General features: G+C 46.7%; 1 protein-coding gene across 2 annotated transcripts in view; it reads left to right on the top strand.

Moving 5' to 3' along the window:
• The window catches only part of LOC126539960 (proteasome adapter and scaffold protein ECM29), a 467,228-nt gene that overhangs the window by 279,182 nt on the left and 167,549 nt on the right, over nt 1–20,497 (top strand). For both annotated transcript variants that reach the window (XM_050186788.2, XM_050186787.2), the window contains exons 26-28: nt 323–493; nt 4,258–4,337; nt 15,114–15,219. In XM_050186788.2, coding sequence (XP_050042745.1) covers nt 323–493; nt 4,258–4,337; nt 15,114–15,219 — 357 coding nt within the window. The remainder of the gene's footprint in view (nt 1–322; nt 494–4,257; nt 4,338–15,113; nt 15,220–20,497) is intronic.

Here is a 20,497-nt window from a genome sequence, read left to right as displayed (position 1 = left end):
CATGTTCCACTCAGTACTTTTTGCCCGAAATATGTGAGATGACCACACTGCAGTCCTTGTGTGTTTTCAGCAGTGTGCAGTCTATGTGCAGTTTCCTTTTGCCGTTCCTGCCTTTCTGACAAGACAGAATTGTTTTGGGTCAATAAGTAGAGGTTGTGCAGGTTCCTGTTCATAAATTTGGCAAGATTTATAGGGCCTGTTTCTGTCTGCTCAGTACCTACAAACTGCAATTTCAAGTACCTAAGACACGGTTTGAAGTGATTCAAGATCTGGCTTGTACTCTTCAGTAACAAAAGCTGTGCTCTTTGGATCACTGGTGCAGGGGGCGGCATTTGGCTTTGGCAGCATTGCGGACAAAGCTGGGGAGCAGCTCAAGGAACACCTTGGTACCATAGTGCCCAAGCTGTACCGGTACCGGTACGACCCAAACCCAGGTGTCAGGGCCTCATTCGGCTCCATCTGGGCCGCTCTTGTGAAGGACCCGATTCGCACGGTCAGTCATCCTCTCTCCTTCTGCCCTAAGTGGACACATAAGAGGGATCAACTTTGCTTGCAGTGATGGCAGATGAATAGAAGGTGTTAACCTCAGTAGTACACCTCAATATATCGAACAGCGCTGTGATCGCGAAATAGTTTGATATAGCCAGAATTCGATATATGAAATAATGTAAAAAAACACGTCAAAAACTTCTGCAAATCAATAAGTGAACCAAGGGCGCGATTGGGGACCGTTGTTCAGAGCACGCATTTGGTTGCGCTGTGCGCAATTGGCCTAGGCCGTGCCGACTTCTTCCGCCGACAGCACACAGTCGATTGCTCCGCACGCAATTAGTGTAGGCCGCGCCGACTTCGTCAGCCATGCGAAGTCAATGCAGTTTAGGCCAATCACATGCGGTGCAACCAAACGCACAGTCTGAACAAGGATCCCCAATCGCGCCCCAATTGTGGCGCTGTAAATACTCACTTGAAGCCTCACAGAAAGTATTTATTTGGCTGAAAGTACTGCAGCAGTGTAGCTAGCTTCTTATTTGCAGCCGTGTGCCTAAACATGGAGTCCTCAACATAGTCTAAACGATCCACAAGCAATAAGCTGGTGCCCTCTATTGTGCCGCAGTAGCGGTGTAGATGGGCCAAAGCAGCTACAGCCTCAGTTGAACTCAGGAGCGGGGCAGCATCAGCCATCAGCGCATGTGGTATCTACCTTGGCAGCATCTTCGTTTGGCCACCACTTCTGCTGCGATCTCCACGTCCGTCAATTGAAGCATTTTGAAACGCTCAATAACCAAGTGGCGTTGGCAAATTAAGGTGTCTATGAGTGAGCCCAGTGAGCGTAAGCTGTCGCGCGTCTGCAAACCGCCAGTTCTCGTGAGGTGTGGCAGGTGCATAGCACGGCACCGAGGAGGAGTCAGTGCGGCAAATACAATGTGTTGTTGATGTTGTGGAACTTGGTCCAAACAGCCACGGCCGCCACGTGTGTATGCCGCTACTTTCAAATGGCACCCTCAGCGCGATCAATCTGATGCGCAGCAGTCGGGAACGTCCATCGCGCCACCGCTATCTTCGAGGGTGTTGCAGAACAACTCAGTGCCTGTCAACAGAGCGCACGTGGTCTGGCATTTTATGTCCGACCCTGTTCGAAATAAAAAAATGTTAAAATGCATGCGATTTTTCAGGTGTTCAATATCAAATAAAATCAAGATATACGCATTAATTCGATATATTCGTGTTCGGTACATCAAGGTTCGACTGGAATGACTACTTTAGAAGGTACACTGGCTGGAGAAAATGTATGGAACATTGTGCTTACTGGCCATGCTTGCTTAGTGGCTTTGGCGATGCGCTGCTAAGAATGATATCGCAGCATCAAACCCCAGCCACGGTGGCTGCATTTCAGTGGGGGCAAAATGCAATAACGCCCATGTACCGTGCATTGGAGGCACGTTAAAGAACAGCAGGTGGTTGAAATTAACCCGGAGACCCCTACTACAGCTTGCCTCATAATCATATCATAATTTTCGTGCGTGATACCCCATAATTTAATTCATTATTATTTTTAGTACTTTGTGCTTTCATGCCTGCTGGCTGCAGCACAGTGACGACGTGAGGTGACAGGGCCACATGCAACTCACTTGCAGTGTACTTCTTCTGGTACGAGTTTCTCCTGACGATTCACTTTGAACATATTTTTTGCATCTTCAGAATCATCAAAGGCATGCATAAACACAAGAGATTAACAATATCAGATTTTTCCTGAACTTTATTGTATCCACAAATCTGGACTCTGTGCCTTCAATTCTAAAAAATGATTTAGGTGTGGAATCACAATCGAATATGTCGCACGCAGTGTGCCTAAAAGTTACCCACTGATGTAGATATGTATATGTTGTAGTGAAGAGGAGGGCGAAGAAGATGCTCTTGTGTTGGCTGCGCACACGATCATCGTTAGTGTACTGCCGGAGCAACTAGACTGTGCCTGGTGCCTTATAATAAATCCTCATATTACATTTGGTGGAAGGTGCTGCACTCCCCGACCTCACCCTGGAACTTCGCAGCCCAACTTTGACAACTGCTCCAGCCGCTACCATGAACGAGGCTCCCAACAATCTGCTTGGAGCATCCGCCGCTCCTATCATGTGCGGCGCCGTCCAGCGGCAGCAGGACCCTTCTGTTTTTAGCGGATCAAGTGATACTGATATGGAAGATTGGCTCTCTACCTACGAGCACGTCAGTGATCACAACAAGTGGGATGACCCGACGAAGCTATGTACTGTCATCTTCTATCTTGCTGACGTTGTGAACCTCTGGTTCCACAATCATGAACGGGAACTGCAAACCTGGTCCGCTTTCAAAACAGCATTTGCGGAAGTATTCAGTCGCCCAGTCTTGCGAAAACTCCGTGCTGAACAGCGCCTACGCCAGCGCGCTCAACAGCCCGGCAAGACTTACACCAGTTACATAGAGGATGTCGTGGATATTTGCGCCCGCGTCGATTCCACCATGAGTGAAGAGGACAAGGTGAAGCACATCCTCAAGGGCATCGAGGACGATGCATTCCAAATGCTTCTGGCACGAAACCCTACTTCTGTCGCAGCTGTCGTCAGTCTTTGCCAGAGTTTCGATGAGCTGCGTTGACAAAGGGCCCTTGCACGCAACACTGTTGCACCTGGCAACTCTCTCTCTCGAGCCTCACGCTTCGCTCCAACTCCATGCCAGCAACATCACTCTCTGTTGAGATTAAGGATTTCATTCGTGAGGAGGTGGCGTGCCAACTGTCTATGCTACTCCTCAACGATGGACCTCCCCAGCCTGACACATCTCTGGCTGCTGCCATTAGGCGAGCCATTCGCGAGGAACTTGCTGGGTCTTTACCTTTAGTTCAACCCTGCCCTTCCGATGCTGCACCTCTGACCTATGCCAAAGTCGCCACGTGACCTGCGCCGCCGACGTTCGCATTTCCGGCGCCAATGTGACTTCAAGCTGCACCTCCTCCCGCGTCGCCTCGCGACAACCGTGCGCACGCGACAACCGGCCCATATGCTTCGCTTGCGGTGTCGCCGGCCGTGTCGTGCGCTTCTGCCATCGTCGCATGCCACCTGCTAACCCTGCTGTTGCAACGCCTGGATATGGCTATTCCCACGATGCTACCGGGCATGTGATGCTTCCCAACCCTTAGTTCTCGCCGCCTCCTTGCCGCGCTGTCGGCGCCCATCGTTCGCCATCACCGCATCGTCGCTTGCTTTCCCCCTTACATCGCCACCAGTCACCTAGTCAGGGAAACTAGTTGCTGCAGTTCCGCAGGCACCAACTGCAAGCTTCGCGACTTCTACAAGGCCTGCACAGTCGCCACGCAATTTATTAGACGTTTTGGTCGAAGGAACCGCTGCAGTTGCGCTTATTGATACGCTCCCTGAGTTGTATGTAAGCACATTGTCTTCCGACGCATATATAATAAAGACCATCATGCATTCGTTCATTGTTAACAAGGCACCCGTATTGGGTGCCAAAACGTCAATCTGTATTTTGAGTTTTTTCAGTTGGCGAGTGTACGTTTATTCAGCCACGACCCCTAGGTCCATCTGCTTCCTAGGCTACAGTGTTTCTGCTGTTGAGCACACAAGCTTAGTGCACAAGGTGTCCCACATATTCTAAAAGAAAGAAATGCTTGTAATATCGGGTGTTGTGGGAAGGCATCTTGAAGCACTGGACTTGAACTTTGGGACCACAGCTCACAGGTGCCACTGCTTTGCTTGCTTGCAGGTTGACCGGTACTTCAAGGAGATCATGGAAGATGTCATGCATCACCTGACAAGCAACGAGTGGCGCGTACGTGAATCCAGGTCAGTCACTGTTGCAGGCTATGAATGAAGTGTCATTTGTAACACACATGTACGAAAGGCACTGGAGCCAGCTTACTGTTGAGTGTCATTGGACATTGTGAGCATAATTAAATGCATACATGGTAGACAGACAAAAAGGAACAAGAAGTGCTCCTCCTATCGTGTGCGTGTCCCCATTTTTTATGCCAACTCAGCCCACAACTTTTGTTAGACTACCAGCAGTGTCCAAATACAGTAAAACCTTATTAACCCTTTGAGGGTCGAATTATTTTGAAAAAAACTTTCCCAGGTGGTCAAATTACTTTTTTGCGGATCTTGAATGTCCAAAATGTATTAAGTCGGGAATAAATAGTCAAAAATAATTAGGAACAGTATTTTGGTGTCGGCATCACTCAGAACTGCAAAATGTTCAATAGTATTTCCGAGCGTGGTACTCCTTGTAACACGGGTCTACGCACAGCGCCTTATCGCAGTCTTCACACCTAAAATGCGTGTCTGTTCTCTTGAAGCGAGGAGTTGTGTTGGCGCACACATGCCATCTCTGCGTGCGGCTGCCTTGGGCAGAGGTCTGAGGCACCCTCTCGCGTAAGCGCATTGCCGCAGAGAGCGAGAATACCTTGCGAACGGCGCTGATAAGCAAGTGGTGATAACCAAGCTAAGAGAAGTGCCAATCAAGATAGAAATCAACTTCCGCCGCCCCTGCGAGAGCGTGCCGACAAAGAGAAAAACAACGTTTCGCGCGCCTCCGTTGCAATCATGCGGCGGAACCGAAACCGCGAAAGCGCGTTGCCACTGAGAGCGGGAATACCTCGCGAACGGCGCTATAAGCAAGCTAAGAGCAGCGCCAATCAAGATAGAAATCAACTTCCACCGCCCTGCAAGAGAGTGCCGACAAAGAAAAAAATGACGTTTCGCGCGCCTTCGTTGCGATCACGCGGCGAAACCGAAACCGCCAAAGGGGCGTTGCCGCAGTCTGAGCGACGCGCTGAAGCTAGCAATCAGCCCTTTATCTCCCCAAGAAGGTAGCACCAACTTCAAACGCATCTTGTAAGTGCTAAGAGGTGGCAGCACCTCCCGATGAGCGCTCATCGTCATTATGGCGCGAAATTTCAAACGGAGGGTCTTAACCGTACCCATACGGCAAAGACCTTGCGGGACAGAAAACCGCCGCCGTACATGTACGGTGAAAACCTTCAAAGGGTTAAATCGTACCTGCTTAAACGGTAGTTTCGTTTTAAAAGTAGTAAAGTCAAATCCCCGACTCAGCAGCCATTGAACATAATGCGTTTTGTATCCGCATAAACCCTACCAGCTTATTGCGTACGTGTTGGTTAACACGTAGGTGTTTAGACTTTTCGTCGCGCAATCACGGCGGTGCATTGTCCCCATCGAGTGGTCTGTCAGAACAAGCCTCAGAAATCAGAACATAGGCCTCCAAGTGCCCTGTGCGTTCGCGCGTGAAGCCAGATCAACACCAACATCATTTCGGTGTTGTGCAAGCAAGGACTGGCGTCATGATGAAGCTCGGATTAAAAAAACACCGGGGGCTCAGCGTAGAAAATTAAACATCATTCGTGCCATTGAACGTGGCACCAAGAAGTCGGCACTGGCACGCGACAGGGATGTACCATTGACTACGGTGTGTGGACCGCGGAAGAATGTTGGCTACGAGGTTCGACTTTTCGCCATCGTTGCCTCTGTTGCCAGAGCATCGCCTAGCGACAATGATGAGGACAACACAAAAAGCGACAGCATAGGTGATTCAGGCCCGACAGTGGTAGAAGCTGTGCGTTACGTCAGCTGCATGAATGCAATCATCGTGACAAGAACAGCACCCCACAATGAAAAAGGCGCCCCGCGACATCTGTAGCACTACCGCGCCCGTGCATGGTGTGGGATTCTCACCCATGCTCTTGGGACAAATGAACTACAACACAGTAGTGCAAACAATCACAAGGGCATTTATTGCATCTTTCATAGATCAATTCCTGCTAGCCGAGTTGCTATCCACAAAACATGCCGATGGGCGCGCGACAAATCGCGGAAGTCCGACTCACCGCGACCGGATAGCGAGCGAATATGTTCGCCCATGCTGGATCCCAATGCCTGGTCGTTCGCACGTACAATCACGCAAATGGTGGTGCGTTCGAAGGAGCATGGTCTCGTAGAAGCATGGATCGGTGCACGCGCAGGACATCCGCGGCGTTCGCCAACCTGCAGCCAAAGAGGAAGCACTTTCTCCTTTTCGCGCCCAAGTAACCCCGCCGGTAGGCAGCATTAGCAGCGCAACACTCGCGCCATCTCTCGTACTGCGCTTCAACCACACCAACCACTGCGGGCCCCAGGCCGCGCGGCGAAGCCGCATTGCAGGGGATCGGAGCTATGTGGGAAAACAACGTATCAGGGGATGCGTGATAGTCTCGCATTCCCACAACGTATTGATATGCAATGCCAACGAGGAACCTGCCATGGGAGTGTTTGCCAAGAAGAGGGGCTGGCTGAAAAGCTGGCTCGCAGCTTTAATAAGTTTGTGGCCGCTGTCGTCGCTGCTAGGCCACCGCAGCATCAAACGAAAATAACTAGACTTTTGTAGCGCAAAGTGAATAAATCACGACCTCCTACATAAACTTCATAGAGGTGGTCAGGGAATAAATACTGCATGTTTTTGCCGTTTCATCGCACTCTCTCTGAGTTCCGTTTTTAACAGGTAAGTGGGTGATCTCATGCCATTTCGGTTAAGCAGTACTACCGTTTAGTACTGTGGAATTATACGTCCCCCGGTTTACGACGGATTAGCACAGTCCCGGCGAAGTACTCATAGAAGCAACGCATTAAAAACCCCGGTTATCCAACGCAATTTTACGCCTGACTCGCGTTATATGACGACCCTTGCGAGGCACGGGACAGAACAGTGGACGGTGGAAAAGTGCCGCGAGTCTTTTTCCTCGCTCTATCTCTCCGCATGCAAAGCGCTTGACACCGCTCGACCGGTTCGCTCTGGAGCAGCTTTCTTCCCTGCCTTCGTCTCATCGTTCGTTTCTCTCTCCCCCACCAGCAGCCGCCCGCAGCGCTTGCTGGGCTGAAATAGTGCCTTTTCTTCTCCACAATCACTTGCTCCCTCTCTTCTCGTCACGTCGGGGAAGCGTTTATCTCCTTCCAGTTTCCCAGTAGCAGAGCACCGACAAAGTAGCGCGGAGAGGCCTAGGTTTATCGGACGTGTTCTTCGTTGTAATCCTAGCGACCAGCGTTCAGCGGAGGTTTTGAGTTGTGGGGAGCAACGCGATGCGCGTCCCGAAAGCGCACAGTTCTGTCACTCAGCAATAAGCTGAATATTATCGAGGAAACGGAAAAGCGGCATGGAGCCAAGAAAGCCAGCATTGCCTGGGACCTTAAGATACCCGAATCTTCGCTTAAGACGATACTGTCAAACAAAGCAGTGATATTGCAGAATGCCTACAAGTTCGGGCTCAAGCGGGAAGCTGCAAAAGAAGGACAGCATGAGAAGTTAGAAAAAGCTCTCGTCAAGTGGCTGCATCAAGCACGGAGCTCTGCGATCAACGTTGACGGCGCCATTCTAAAAGAAAAGGCGGACCTTGTGGCATTGCGTCTGGGCATCGACGACTTTCAGGCATCGAACGGGTGGCTGGATCGCTTTAAAAAGCAAAACAGGATTGTGTACAGCCGCTCCTGCGGAGAAAGCACTTCCGTGGACGTTTTGACGGTGAACGAGTGGATGGAGTCGCTGCCAGAGATGATTGCTGCATACAAGCCCTGCGACATTTTCAGTGCCGATGAGAGCGGCATTTTTTACCATATGCAACCCGAGCAAACCCTTGCGTTTAAGGGTGACAGCTGTCATGGTGGCAAGCGTAGTAAAGAGCATGTGACGGCACTATTCTGTGCTAACGAAGATGGTTCCGAGAGGCTGCCCATGCTCGTTGTTGGAAAGTTTGCAAAGCCACAGTGCTTTAAGAACTTGAAGACGCTGCCGTGCAGCTACAACTTCAACAAAAAGGCGTAGACGACGTCTTTGCTCTTGAGCAATTTTTTGCAGCAGCTGGATAACAAAACAGGTGCTAAGGCAAGGAAAATATTACTTTTCGTGGACAGTGCACCATGCCACCCACCCAATACGTCCAGCCTGAGGAACACAGAGGTTGTTTTCTTTCCTCCCAACTGCACAAGCCAGCTGCAGCCGCTGGATGTCAGCATCATTAAGTGCGTCAAGCAAGGGTACCGGAAGCGGTTAGTGCAGCGTCGGCTGGTGGCTATGAAGCGCAGTGAGTCAGAAAAAAAGATCACTGTGCTCGACTCGATGCATTTTATTGCCAGTTCGTGGAACACAGTGTCGCGAAGCACAATCGCTAACTCTTTCAAGCACTGTGGCTTTAAGCTGCTGGGTACGCAACAACCTCGATGCCGCTCGAGGCTGATGCAGGCTTCGCCGACGGTGATTTCGAGGGTTTAAACCTCACCACGACCTTCGCCGAACATGTGGAGGTTGATGACAATGTTGCGATCTGCAGCGAGATGACACCATAGAGGAGGCTTTGCCTAGTGCCGACACCGCTGCGACATCGGACGAGGACAACGACGACGCCACCGATGCCGTGTCTGTGTGGCCGTGCCACAGATGCCGTAGCACCTTACCACGTTTGCCAAGGTGGTACGGCACATAGACAGCATCCAGAACTTCATCTGTTCGCGCGACGCCACAGAGGACCTCCTTTTGGACGTTGCCCAAATTGAGCGAAAGCTCTTGGTTCATGGATCAAACAAGGTCCAAAAGAAACTTACCGACTTTCCTTAAATTTCAGGCTGGCTGGCGGGAATCGTGGCAGTGGAATGCCGTAAGGGTTCGTTTGAATAAAGCATGGTTTGGTACCTGTACTGCAGCATTAATTCTTATCACATTTACTTTTTTGGTAATTTGGGTTTCCAAGCCCTGCAGAGTATGTTGGTAGTTTACATTGAAGTTTCTCGTAAATCCGTCGCGCGAAATAAGTAATATTTTTATAGGCATAATGTATGTCCAGGATTTTGCGACAGCCGCATTTTTTGACGCTTTTTCGTGGTCCTGAGAAAGTCGTATAATCAGGGTTCCACTGTACATACTTTTTCCAAGCTCCGGTCAACTACAGTTCAACGAGGCTTCACTGTGCAGTTGAACCAGAGTGTATAGAACCTGTTTAGATCGAATTATTTTATATATCGAAAAATTTCTGGACACGGTGTAGTTACAATGAGTATATATAGCAAAAATTACACTTACATTGAACAAAAATAGCAGCAACTCCGGATATATTGAACGTCAAGCGGCGGAAAAGTGCCCCCAGAAGTTGGCTTTCCCTTGGGGTGACGGGGAAACCCGGCGGCATGGCTCCGCCCAACCACTCTCCCTACCTCAGGCGAGCCGTCGACACCCCCCCCCCCCTGCAAAAAATTATCCTGGCCCGCTCACAGCACTTGCTCAGACAGCCAATCAGAGGCTCTTGTGCCCTCGTCGTGCAAGATGGCGAAAGTGCGAGTTGTCTCGCTTCTTTTCTGGTTCGTTGTGTGTGCGCCTTGTGGGCCTTCTCCTGTAGTGTTGCCGTGATGAAGCGGCAGAATTCGCCTTTCATTATGAAGCTCAAAATCATAAATTGGGTCGAACGCGGTGAGAAGTCGGATGTCTCCGCAGCGTGAGAGTCGCGCATCCTTACAGGTTTCTTGCAGATCAAGTGAAAGGGTGTAGGTTATATGATAGCTTTATTGTGGAATACAGTTGGCTTCAATTAATCTTAACTTGAAGGGACTGACAAACTTGATAGCATTATCCAGCAGGTTAAAATAAGCAAGAAAGCATCCAAATGCACTGCTGCTTCATTTGCAATATTGACCTATTCTAATGCACCTCCGAATCTAACGCTCGCTTAGCTTTTATGAGCTCACAGTTAAAAATGTACATCCAAATTTAACATGCAAGATGAAAAAAGAAAGCAGCTTATTTTTGATTGCAGCAACTTGACATGACCTGCAAAGTTTTAACTTCACAGGATGGAAATTATGGGGACTCTCTTGTGTCTTCTGATGTTCTTTTTCGTGCTTGGCTCTTGTGTCTCCTGTTATCCAGCTTTCTCGTTTAGCTGGGGGCTGTTGCAGAGCAGTGCAAGAGATGGCGTAAGTGTTGCGCTGTTAAAGCCTCGTAATGGTGGGTTTTTTAAAGGGAGTAGCCCCTTCCTCTTTGGCTTAGGATCAGCAGCGTGCGCAAACATCTTGCATGCCAGGGGAAGTATTCTGTAAGAGTCCGTCTAGTGGACATGTCCATTTTGTCTGCTGTTGAAGTTCTGATTGGCTGGTCTGCGCTGCGCGTTCGGAGCAGCCAGGGGCCACAGCCAATCAGCACTTCAGCTGCAGACGAAAAGGACAGGTTCACTAGGTGGACTTTTGCAGAATACTGCCCCAGCTGCCACACTTCGTGGGACTATCCCAAGAAAGGCTTTGGAGTGGGGCACCGGAATGGATGAACCCAATGGTTCGAATGTGCCACCATTTGCGTGACTGTACAAATGAACGATTAGGTTTTGCTATCCAGCATTGGGGGCAAACATATTCACTCGATATCGTGTTGCTGTCAGTCAGACTTCCTCGATTTGTCAGTGTCAATTGGCATGTTCTATTGGCAGTAATTTGGCTAGCTGGCATTGGTGTATGGAAGGTGCAATAAATGCCCCTTTGTTTGTTTGCAGTGCTGTGTTGTTGTTCCTTTGCCCAAGAGCATGTTTGATGCCTCAGAAAACTTATTTACATATACTGTTCCTCAGCGTGAATCGTGGAAAGCTCTCTCTTTATTGCTGCCTAAGGACCATGACATGTCAACATGTTTTGTCGGCGTATAACGCTTGAACATTTGATATTCCGCATTTCTTGAACTGCTCTGCTACAATTGCAAACAGAATGGTAGCCCATGCCTAAACTAACCACTTCACCATGTCGCCTTGCAGTGCATGCAAGTCACTGGAGTGATAAAAACATGGAATGGGACTTTGTTGGTGTTAGCTTGGCAAGTAAAATAACTAATCATTTGAATGAGAGCTTTTGTATTTAAAACCTGAAAGTAGTGCGTCGTCATTGCCACCCTATGCAAAAGCTTGTTTTGCTGCCATCTTGTGATGTCAGTGGTTATGACCCTGGTGCTCTAATGCCATTGGTAGGCCATTGATAACACCGTGAATGTACTTTTGGTTTTGTATCTGAGGTTGACACGCAGGCAATTTTTTGACAAAATTTCCTGTAAAAATGTGCTTGTTAGATTAGAGTAAAATCTAATCAATTATTGTGAACTGCCAATTTCACTTGAAAATCTGCTGAAGGCAGGCTGAAAATCGGTTTGTTTAGCAAGAGATATCCTGTTTTCAATATATTCACAGACTCTTAGCACCACCAAGACAGATGCTACAGCCATTGGGACCATGATAAGGGTCACCATTGAGGAAGGAAAAAACTAAGGATAGGCCTTAACCCCTCCATGCGCTAGTACAAAAGTGTGGACAAAGTCATGTGGTATTCTTCACTGTAGTGGCTATGTTGTCTGGACACAGTGGCAGTTTTTTTATGGTGGTGCGTGGTCATGCATGTGATACCCTGTAGGTCTCGTACCGTGGCAAAGGCATTGTGTGTGCAAGACTGTGTTAGTCTCCATGATTTTCTCCGTTGTGTTATCTAGACCGTGCTTTCCTAGCTGTTGTCGTGGCCAGGTGGGACTGGAAGAAGTTAAAAGCATAAAACAAGTGCGCATGCTACGCCCTACACCACGGACGAAGGACTATCTGGGAATCTATTTGCCGTGTTTGGTGGATTCATGCTAACATGCCGTCACAGACTGAAGCCACTGTGCTTCAGAATATGTACAGTAAACGCCTTGCATGTCAGTGACAGCTGTGCAGTGTTCCTGTGTTTGACAGCAGATGATGTATTTCTGGCACGCAAAACAGCCATGTGAAAGGATGGGAAAGAAGAGGCTGCTGTGAGTACCGGCCATGGTGACTGCATTTCGATGGGGTCGAAATGCAACTTAGATTTAGGTGCACGTAAAAGAACCTCAGGTGGTCCAAATTTCCAGAGTCCCCCACTACGGTATGCCTCATAATCAGGTCGTGGTTTTGGCACGTAAAATATAATTTTTTTTTGCTCCGAATAATTAACCCTTTCAAGAACCATTTTTTTTGCCATATGCGACTGCCCAGGGTAGATTTATATTATTGTGGATTTAATTTCTTCAAAGGGACCTGTTTTGAAAAAAATATTACTGTAATTTTTCTAGGGTGAATAAAGTGAGAAAGAAATATTTTGTGTCGGTACATATGTACTGCTTAATTATGAATAACAACAATAAAAGAAAGGAAATAAACTTGTAAGAATTAAAAGTTTGATGCATTGTTATACACATAGTTGAAGGCTTAAAAAATGCACACACGAGAATATTTCGGAAGTGTCAAATGTTCCTGCTCTTACACTAATATTTATATCCATAGCGTAATCGAACTGCGTAGGTGAGTACACTCTAGAAAACTGCATGGTTGTGCCATGAAAAAAGCAAAATGTGTGACAAATTTCCACTAATCTTCATCTTATCGCCAACGAGAGGCAATTCGTTTTTGCGAGTCTCCAAAAAAAGAAAAGGAAATGCACGCACGGCAGCTTCTTTTGTACGCGCAACCCTATAAGCAATAAACAAGTGAGTAACAGGCGGTCGCCCTTTGAGCGATTAGCAGCGAGGTAGCCATCAGTTATGCGAGCCAAGAAGCCGAAACCACCAACGGAACAAAACCCAAACTAACTGCCACCCGCCTGCGCGCGCCAGTGCACGAGCGGTAGTAGTATATAGACATGCCGGTGCAAACAAACCAGCTCTAATACAAAGCATGCAACGAAAACCGAGAGAGGGAGGCGCAAGGAAAAAATTCCGCGTACTCCCACATAGTGGCAGCGCATGCCAGAATAGAAAAAGTTAGGAAATTGGCACGCTTTTTAAACGTACAGACGGCGCCGTAAATATACGGCATCAACCATTTTGGACTCGTTCGCGGCGCCGTATATTTACGTCATTGACCCTGAAAAGGTTAAGGGACGAGCACTCCTTACCGCAGGTATTTACCGCACTCCTTACCGCAGGGAAGGTGTGCAGATGCGGTGCAAGAGTGAACAAGGCTCAACAGGAGACTGTACGCCTGCGCGCGCATCGAACGGCTGATGGTCACGCGTAGGCCCGGTAAACGCACTAGCTGCATGCATGCGGGCTTACTGTTCGGCACTGCACGGAAGATGCCACAGAATTTTGTGTCCTTGAAGCTTCACTTACACTAAGAACAATACGCCTCAGGCCACAGTCATTGTATTTAAACGTGTAACCACATTCTCCTCTGCTGGCCTCTTTTTCGGCACGCTGTGACTCGCCACGTTTCTGCAATGTGCAGCCACCCGAAATTTGTTCTCTAAAGCAAAACGATTGACATAAAGCCACGACCAGCGTATGTGTTGGTTCTCATAAACTGCAGATGGGCTAGGCATAGGTCATGATGGGTGTAAAATGTGCGGCCAGTCATCACCTGTGCATTCTTGCTGTGCAGTGAGAATGCACAGATTTTCAGGAAAGCCGGCAAAAGTGGCGGGGGGCTTGCTTCCCAGCCTAACTTGCGGAATTCATTACGAACTCCTTTCAATGCTAGAACACAATACTCGGATGAAATGACTTAGGCAACACTATTGCGATGGTATACACCGTGATTGGATCCGTTGGTCACATCACTGTGGTGCGCCGTGCATGTCCACGCAGCCTCTTGTGGTTGCACGCTGGAGGTGCCATACCAAAGGTGAGAAATGTAAACAAGGGAGGAGAATCTGTCCCGACAAGATGGCGGAGTAACGCAAATTTCCGGTGTCACTGAACTTCACAAAGAGCGACGTCAGGGCCTGTCCTTAGTTTTTCCTTCCTCCGTGGCATTGCCATTGGGTCAGGCACGTGTGTGATGACCAGTCATGTTTGAATTATCCAGCAAGAGACAATTTGGAGATTGAAGTAAGAAAAATTATGGCCCATAAAAACGATAGGTGCTGGCTTAGACCGTCATGCAGAATGAAATTAACCAAAAAATTGAATTAACAAGAATCGAACTTAACAGAAGTCTACTGTAAGAGGTATTTGTCATGTCTTTGATTTTCTGGTGGGATCACTTCCAGTATTGTAATAGTAAACATAATTTCCACAACTCGGATTTGTTACCTTTCACCCCGAACCTTGAATTGAACAATAGCACGGAATGAACTGCACTGGAGTTTGCTTTCTTGTGTTTGGTTGTCAAGGCAATCTTAAAAGATGAAATTTCAGATTCTCTTACTGAATGGCACTTTGCATGGAATGTGGTACTGAAGAAGCTGCCACCTAGCGCACTGAATTATTTGACATCTTGTGTGTATTTACTTATATGTACTACTTGTTCTTGTACTTTTTCCATTTGTATAGATCTATTCCTTTGTTTTCACTTGTGTCCTTATTTTTCCAATATTTGCTTTTATTAATTTTTAAACTAAACTTTCCTCTCTTTCTCTATTCTTGAATCTATATTTTTCCATTCCTGTATGACAGTAGGGGTGCACTTGGAACAGCAGACACAATGCACACAGCATCCCCCCCCCCCCCCTCCAATCTTTATAAATACAATAATCTCGCTAACTACTACTACTACTACTACTAGTACTACTGTCATGTGTGTACAGCTACAACTGTTATATGTGCAGCTGCCTGGCCTTGTCAGATTTGTTGAGTGGCCGGAACTTGGACGATGTGCTTGACTCTGTGCCAGACCTCTGGGACAACTTGTTCCGTGTTCGGGATGACATAAAGGCAAGTTGTGTGTGGAAACCTGAAATGTAAACAGCGTTTGGGAGCTTTTTGTGTATACAATCGTTATAACAAATTGCATTGAACACTGCCTTCATTCTATACGATATTCATTATAAGCGTACCTGCTGGTACAGTCAAACTTTAATGCAAAGAAGTTGTACTTGCAGCAAAAAACTTCTTTAAATTGTGAATTTAGTTAATTCTGGATTTTAAAGTTTCAGCAGTCAAAATAATTTCACAAATTCCCAGAACATTCCGGGTGGATAGTAGCATCAAACAAATTGCAAGAAGGTTGGGCCATAATAACGCGGTTGTGGGTGCCAGCGCATGTGGTGTAGATTGCGCCGAAAGCACTGCATTGGTGGGGCTCACAGCTTCATAGATTTGCATGCATCGCATCACGTGGTGCTCTAAATATTGCACACCATGGCTAACTGTGCTTAGTGCTCACAGCCATCATCAGATGGTGGCCACAATTTAAAAACAAAAGTGTTAAAAGATGCGAATATTCGTCCTGAGAAAAAGAAAGAATGTCACAGTTTTGCCAGAAAGATGGAGCATTGATGGCGATAGCAAAGGGACAACTCCGTGAAGTAAGGTTCGTGTTTTTATCGGTGTTACACAAGCTCGGGCACACATGAACAGCTCTCACTTGATAACGATGAACACTCTCTCACGCAACATTAGTGAACGCTCCGCACCATGTCTCGGAAACTTGATATCGCCCCCTTTGTTCACCCCCCTCCCTGACCACCTTGTGCTGAAGGAATCGCCAGCTCTCGTGTTTCTCCAAGCTGCCGCGTGCCCCACGGCCTCTGATAGTTGTTTACTAAAGGGACAAATGTTTCAGCGGTGTTCCCTGCATTCTGCATCTTGGCGCACGCCATGATGGCATATTTGCCATTCAATCTTTTCATGCAGAAGCATGCTTGCACATATCTTTTGCCTCAGCTGACACTTTTAATAGTTCTTTTGCTAGATTTAACTGCAATACAGCCTCTAAGTACATGCTTGAAGTGGCCAAAAACAAAGTTGACACCTTGTCATGAAATTACTTTGTTAAATTATACAGAAGAAATGCACAGTTTTAAATTTAACTAAGATAGGGAAATGAGAATAGTTTGTTACGTAGCAAATTTTGTTAAAGTGAGGTTCATTATATTGAGGTTTAACTGGATCAGCAAAGAAAAGCCCTCAATCCCATCTGTGCATCTGCGCATAAGAAATGCAATCGTGATGCCTCCGATAGGCCAACACTGGCACTCTGGCAGATTTTAGGAGCTCGTTGGAGCTTTGTTGGGCTAACATGTGGCATGGGAACAGCAATAATTTACATACACTTACATTTCACTGTCGCTAATCTGCAACCGTGCAATTGGTGATGACAAAGGATGGCCACGTTGGATTGTGGACTGTGGTTCAATAAAGCCAAGCTGCTAGCCAACATACACATGCATTACCAAGGTGGAAAGAAAGCTTCGATGTTTTCGAAAAATTTCTGTGAGGCGTAGAGGAAAGAAAGTTTCATCTATGCTTTGAAGTTGTGCCCGCTAGACGCCAACCGAGTTTTCTGATGCAAAAGGAGCTGCACGCATTCCCAATTCTGCTATTAAGGCTCTTCGTCTAGCCCATGTATGTGATCTCACACTTGATCACCCGTGAGGTCTACTGGTACAAACATATTGATAGAGTAGGACCTTGATGAGGGCTAGTTGGTTCATATTTAGAACGGAGGTTAAACAGCACGAATAAAACAAGGACACGCAGAAACAAATACCACAGACAAGTGCTGACTGCCAACTGGAAGTTTATTTGAGATTCTCCAGCCATTGTATACCATTTTTCAGCATAGGCATGCGTACACCAGTCGCAAGAACATCTGAAAATCTGCAGCATCATAATCTTTCATTTAAAAAAGCTATTTCTTTTCCTGACAAGGCAAGAGAGGGAGCACTTACATGTTTATCTCCTTCCTTTCTAATGTAGTAAGCCTCTATTATTTTCCTTTCCCTATGAGTTTTGTTTTTTCAAATATGGGAGTGCAGTGACACTTCTTACAATGTCCTGCTAAATGACTCCCATAGCCATTCTTTAGGTTATTGCTGTGCTGACAAGCTCTTTCATTGAAACACTGTCCCGTTTGACCCGTATAAGTTTTTCCACAGCTCAGTGGTACCTGATAGATAATGTTGCGCCTGCAGTCAGTGAAACGGGATTTATGATTTGTGGTGCACAAGGGCCTTCCGCGTGTTTTCATACGATTACATATCGAGGACAGCTTACATGGGGCACTCAAAAGCAAATTATTAGTGTCTATTGGAAACTTTCTTTAGATTGTGTGACAACTTGTGCAAGTATGTCACCACGTGCGCTTGTCTCTTGTCTTTATTCTTTTCTTTTTATGTTTCGGAACTTATTCTTTTCTCTTTCTGCAAGATGGCTTCGCATATTGAAGTGATCACAGAACTGGGAAAGCCTGCATTCTGTAATCACGCTATCTGATTTAAAAAACTTTTATCGCTCTCATGCTCGCACGACTTACTCAGTGCTGCCTTAATGCACGTGGTTGCTATGCCTCTCTTAATCAATTTAAAGTGTGCGCTGTCATAGCGCAACAAGGTGTTCTTAGATCTGGGATGATATCCCCAGCATACATGTGGCATGGGATTGACGCGGTCAAAGGGATTTTGGACTTGTTCATTAACTCATCAGGAGGACTTAAGTTCACGTATGAATTGCCAATTAACAACCGCCTTAAGTTTCTCAATAATAATCTCTGTTTTTCTTTGGACGAGCATAATAACAATGTCATTACAATAAGAGAATGTGAAGTTACAGGCTGTTTGCTTCCATCTTGAAACTATAAAAAGTGCACAAAGATGAGAACGAAAAGAGTGGGCAGGACGAGACACTTACAACTGAAAAATTTAGTTGAAAGGAAACAAATATGTACACAAAAATGGAGTAGGACAGCTGCGTATGCGTGTCAAGGATCAACTGGTTAAATCATCTTAAAGGCAACGTTAAACGTTAAGAAAGTCTAACTATCAAGAAATTTAAATTCCTTATCCTTTAGTAAACCAACTAGCCTAGTCATTCATCCTGTTTGCATCCACCCACAAATAATTATGAATACAAAACTGTGCAGGCTTTCTGAAGTTTACTCTTGGCAATGCATGCTGAGCTCAGCAGAGATTGTATTACCGTATTTAACACTCTAATGTCATCAAAACTCTCTTAAAATTAGCCATAAAAAGTAATGGTAATATTATATATAGGGCTAACCTAATAAGCTTTGATCAGTAAATTTATTTTTACAGCAAAGCTGTTAAGCGCTAGTTCCCCGGATCGTGTCCGCTGGGCCGACCCGCGGCGGAGATGAAGCAGGCATTAAGCACTTCCTATACGTGGGCCGATCCCTAAGATAGTGCAATGCCGGGCACTTCATTTGTACTGTTTGCTTTTTGTACGCGACGTGATGTGAGCTGGTGCAGTAGGCGACTTGGCACAACAAGGCTCGAACAGCAAATGTTGTCATTTTTTCCACCGAGAAGTTGGCCCCACAAAAAGTAGATGGCAATGCCATTCCTCCGTGAGCTACCATTGCAGGATGTATGGGCTTTCTATGGGAGATGCGCTCCCACGCGTACATAGACTTTGGCCATACTGCCTAGGCTGCTAGGCCTAACCAACGGTTGAAGCTTAGGCAAGTCGGTGACAGCGCATCTTTATAGTGTTCACACTGCATGCATACTTAGGAAAAGGAACAGGTAGAGTGAAAAAGGGCTTTCTGTGCCTTTTTCTAAGTATGTGTGGGCACTGTGAACAACACCTTCAAGAGGCCTAACCACTTCGGACTGCTATAGCGGCAGTTCAGAGTTGAGGTTTGGTGCCAAGTCAATGGGGCAGCGACTTTCCAAATGGCCAGCATTTCTTACAGCATTGCCAGTGGTAGTCAAACTGTGCCATTCGCGCCATTTTGCTGCAGTTCGACTTGCCTACTCCTGGCTGCACCCACTCAAATTCAATTTGCACCAACTGCGCAAAAGTCCGGTATTTTCGCATTTTAATTTCAACCCATTGTTTTTAGTATGGTTATGCAACTGCACTCAATGACCGATTTTCTGTATGCCCATTTTTTTCTGGCATGCCCGATAATTCAGACACCTTTGGGGCACCGGCACGGTACCTATAGACTCGGTGTATAAAACACCTGAAATTTCGTATGCAAAAACCTTTCATCGTCTGATTTTCAGGACGTTTTGCTAAACACCGCATGTCCGAAATAACATTGATCGAAGCTGCCACTGTTTCCATTTTGATTATCTCGCTGCTTTAGAAAAGGTGCTCTCGCACACTGATCTACTGGCATCTGCAGCCACCACCGCAGCAATGCTAGGCCTAATTACTAGGCCTAGCTGCTTCGACGTTTGTCACCAAGCTTCTTGCTGTTCGGTGCCACGTTTTTCATTAAATCAATTCGCTGCTGTTAGCAATGGCACCGACTCCGCCTTTGCAATCCTCGCCAATGGCTTCAAAGCTCGGAAAACCATGCGTTGCATAATGCCAGTTCCCAAAAGTCAGCTTTGCGTCAATACAGTAGTGTTACGCAGTGAAGCATACCAAGAGCGGGAAGAGGCAATTGTTATGGGACACAGTACGCATTCCTTAATTACACACGCGTTCACCCTCCATCTCCTGTCACGGTATGAGTACCAATACACTTAATAATTCTATGGGCAGGTCATCAGAGTTATTTCGGGCATAAAAGGTAGTGCTTCGAAAGGTAGGTCGGTTGTCAGCGACAGAAGTTATGGTATTACACCGAATCGACTTGTATCTACTCGCAGAAGCCACACAACACATGGTAAGCCGACAAACCATCTCACAATCAAAGCGAGTGTATGGGATGGTGCGAGTGTTGTCCTCAACCGCCATCACCATCTTCGCGACTCACTGTACGGAGGCATCTTATCATGGCACTGTTCATAGACGCATAGTCTCTTGTCGAGCTTCTAGGGTTGTTATTGGGAATAATACACAATGTACCTTGTGCAGTAAAGCATATCAGAGCACATCTGTAATTTGGAATGCACATAAGACATTTGCCACCACTCTTTGGCTTGTGCCTGACCGCGCAAATTGTTCTGGCTCATATGTAATTTTATGCCTGTTTTGCACTCAGGCACATATCTTTTTTCTCGTTAGGGTATAAAATTTTATTTAATTGCTTATAAAATTAAGTTCCTTGCCTACCTAAATAAAGAATGTTTGCAAC

This window comes from Dermacentor andersoni, chromosome 2, assembly GCF_023375885.2.
Source record: "Dermacentor andersoni chromosome 2, qqDerAnde1_hic_scaffold, whole genome shotgun sequence".
Classification (NCBI taxonomy): Eukaryota; Metazoa; Arthropoda; class Arachnida; order Ixodida; family Ixodidae; genus Dermacentor; species Dermacentor andersoni.
The sequence above is the reverse complement of the archived record's forward strand: the minus strand, read 5'-3'. Positions and strand labels throughout refer to the sequence as shown.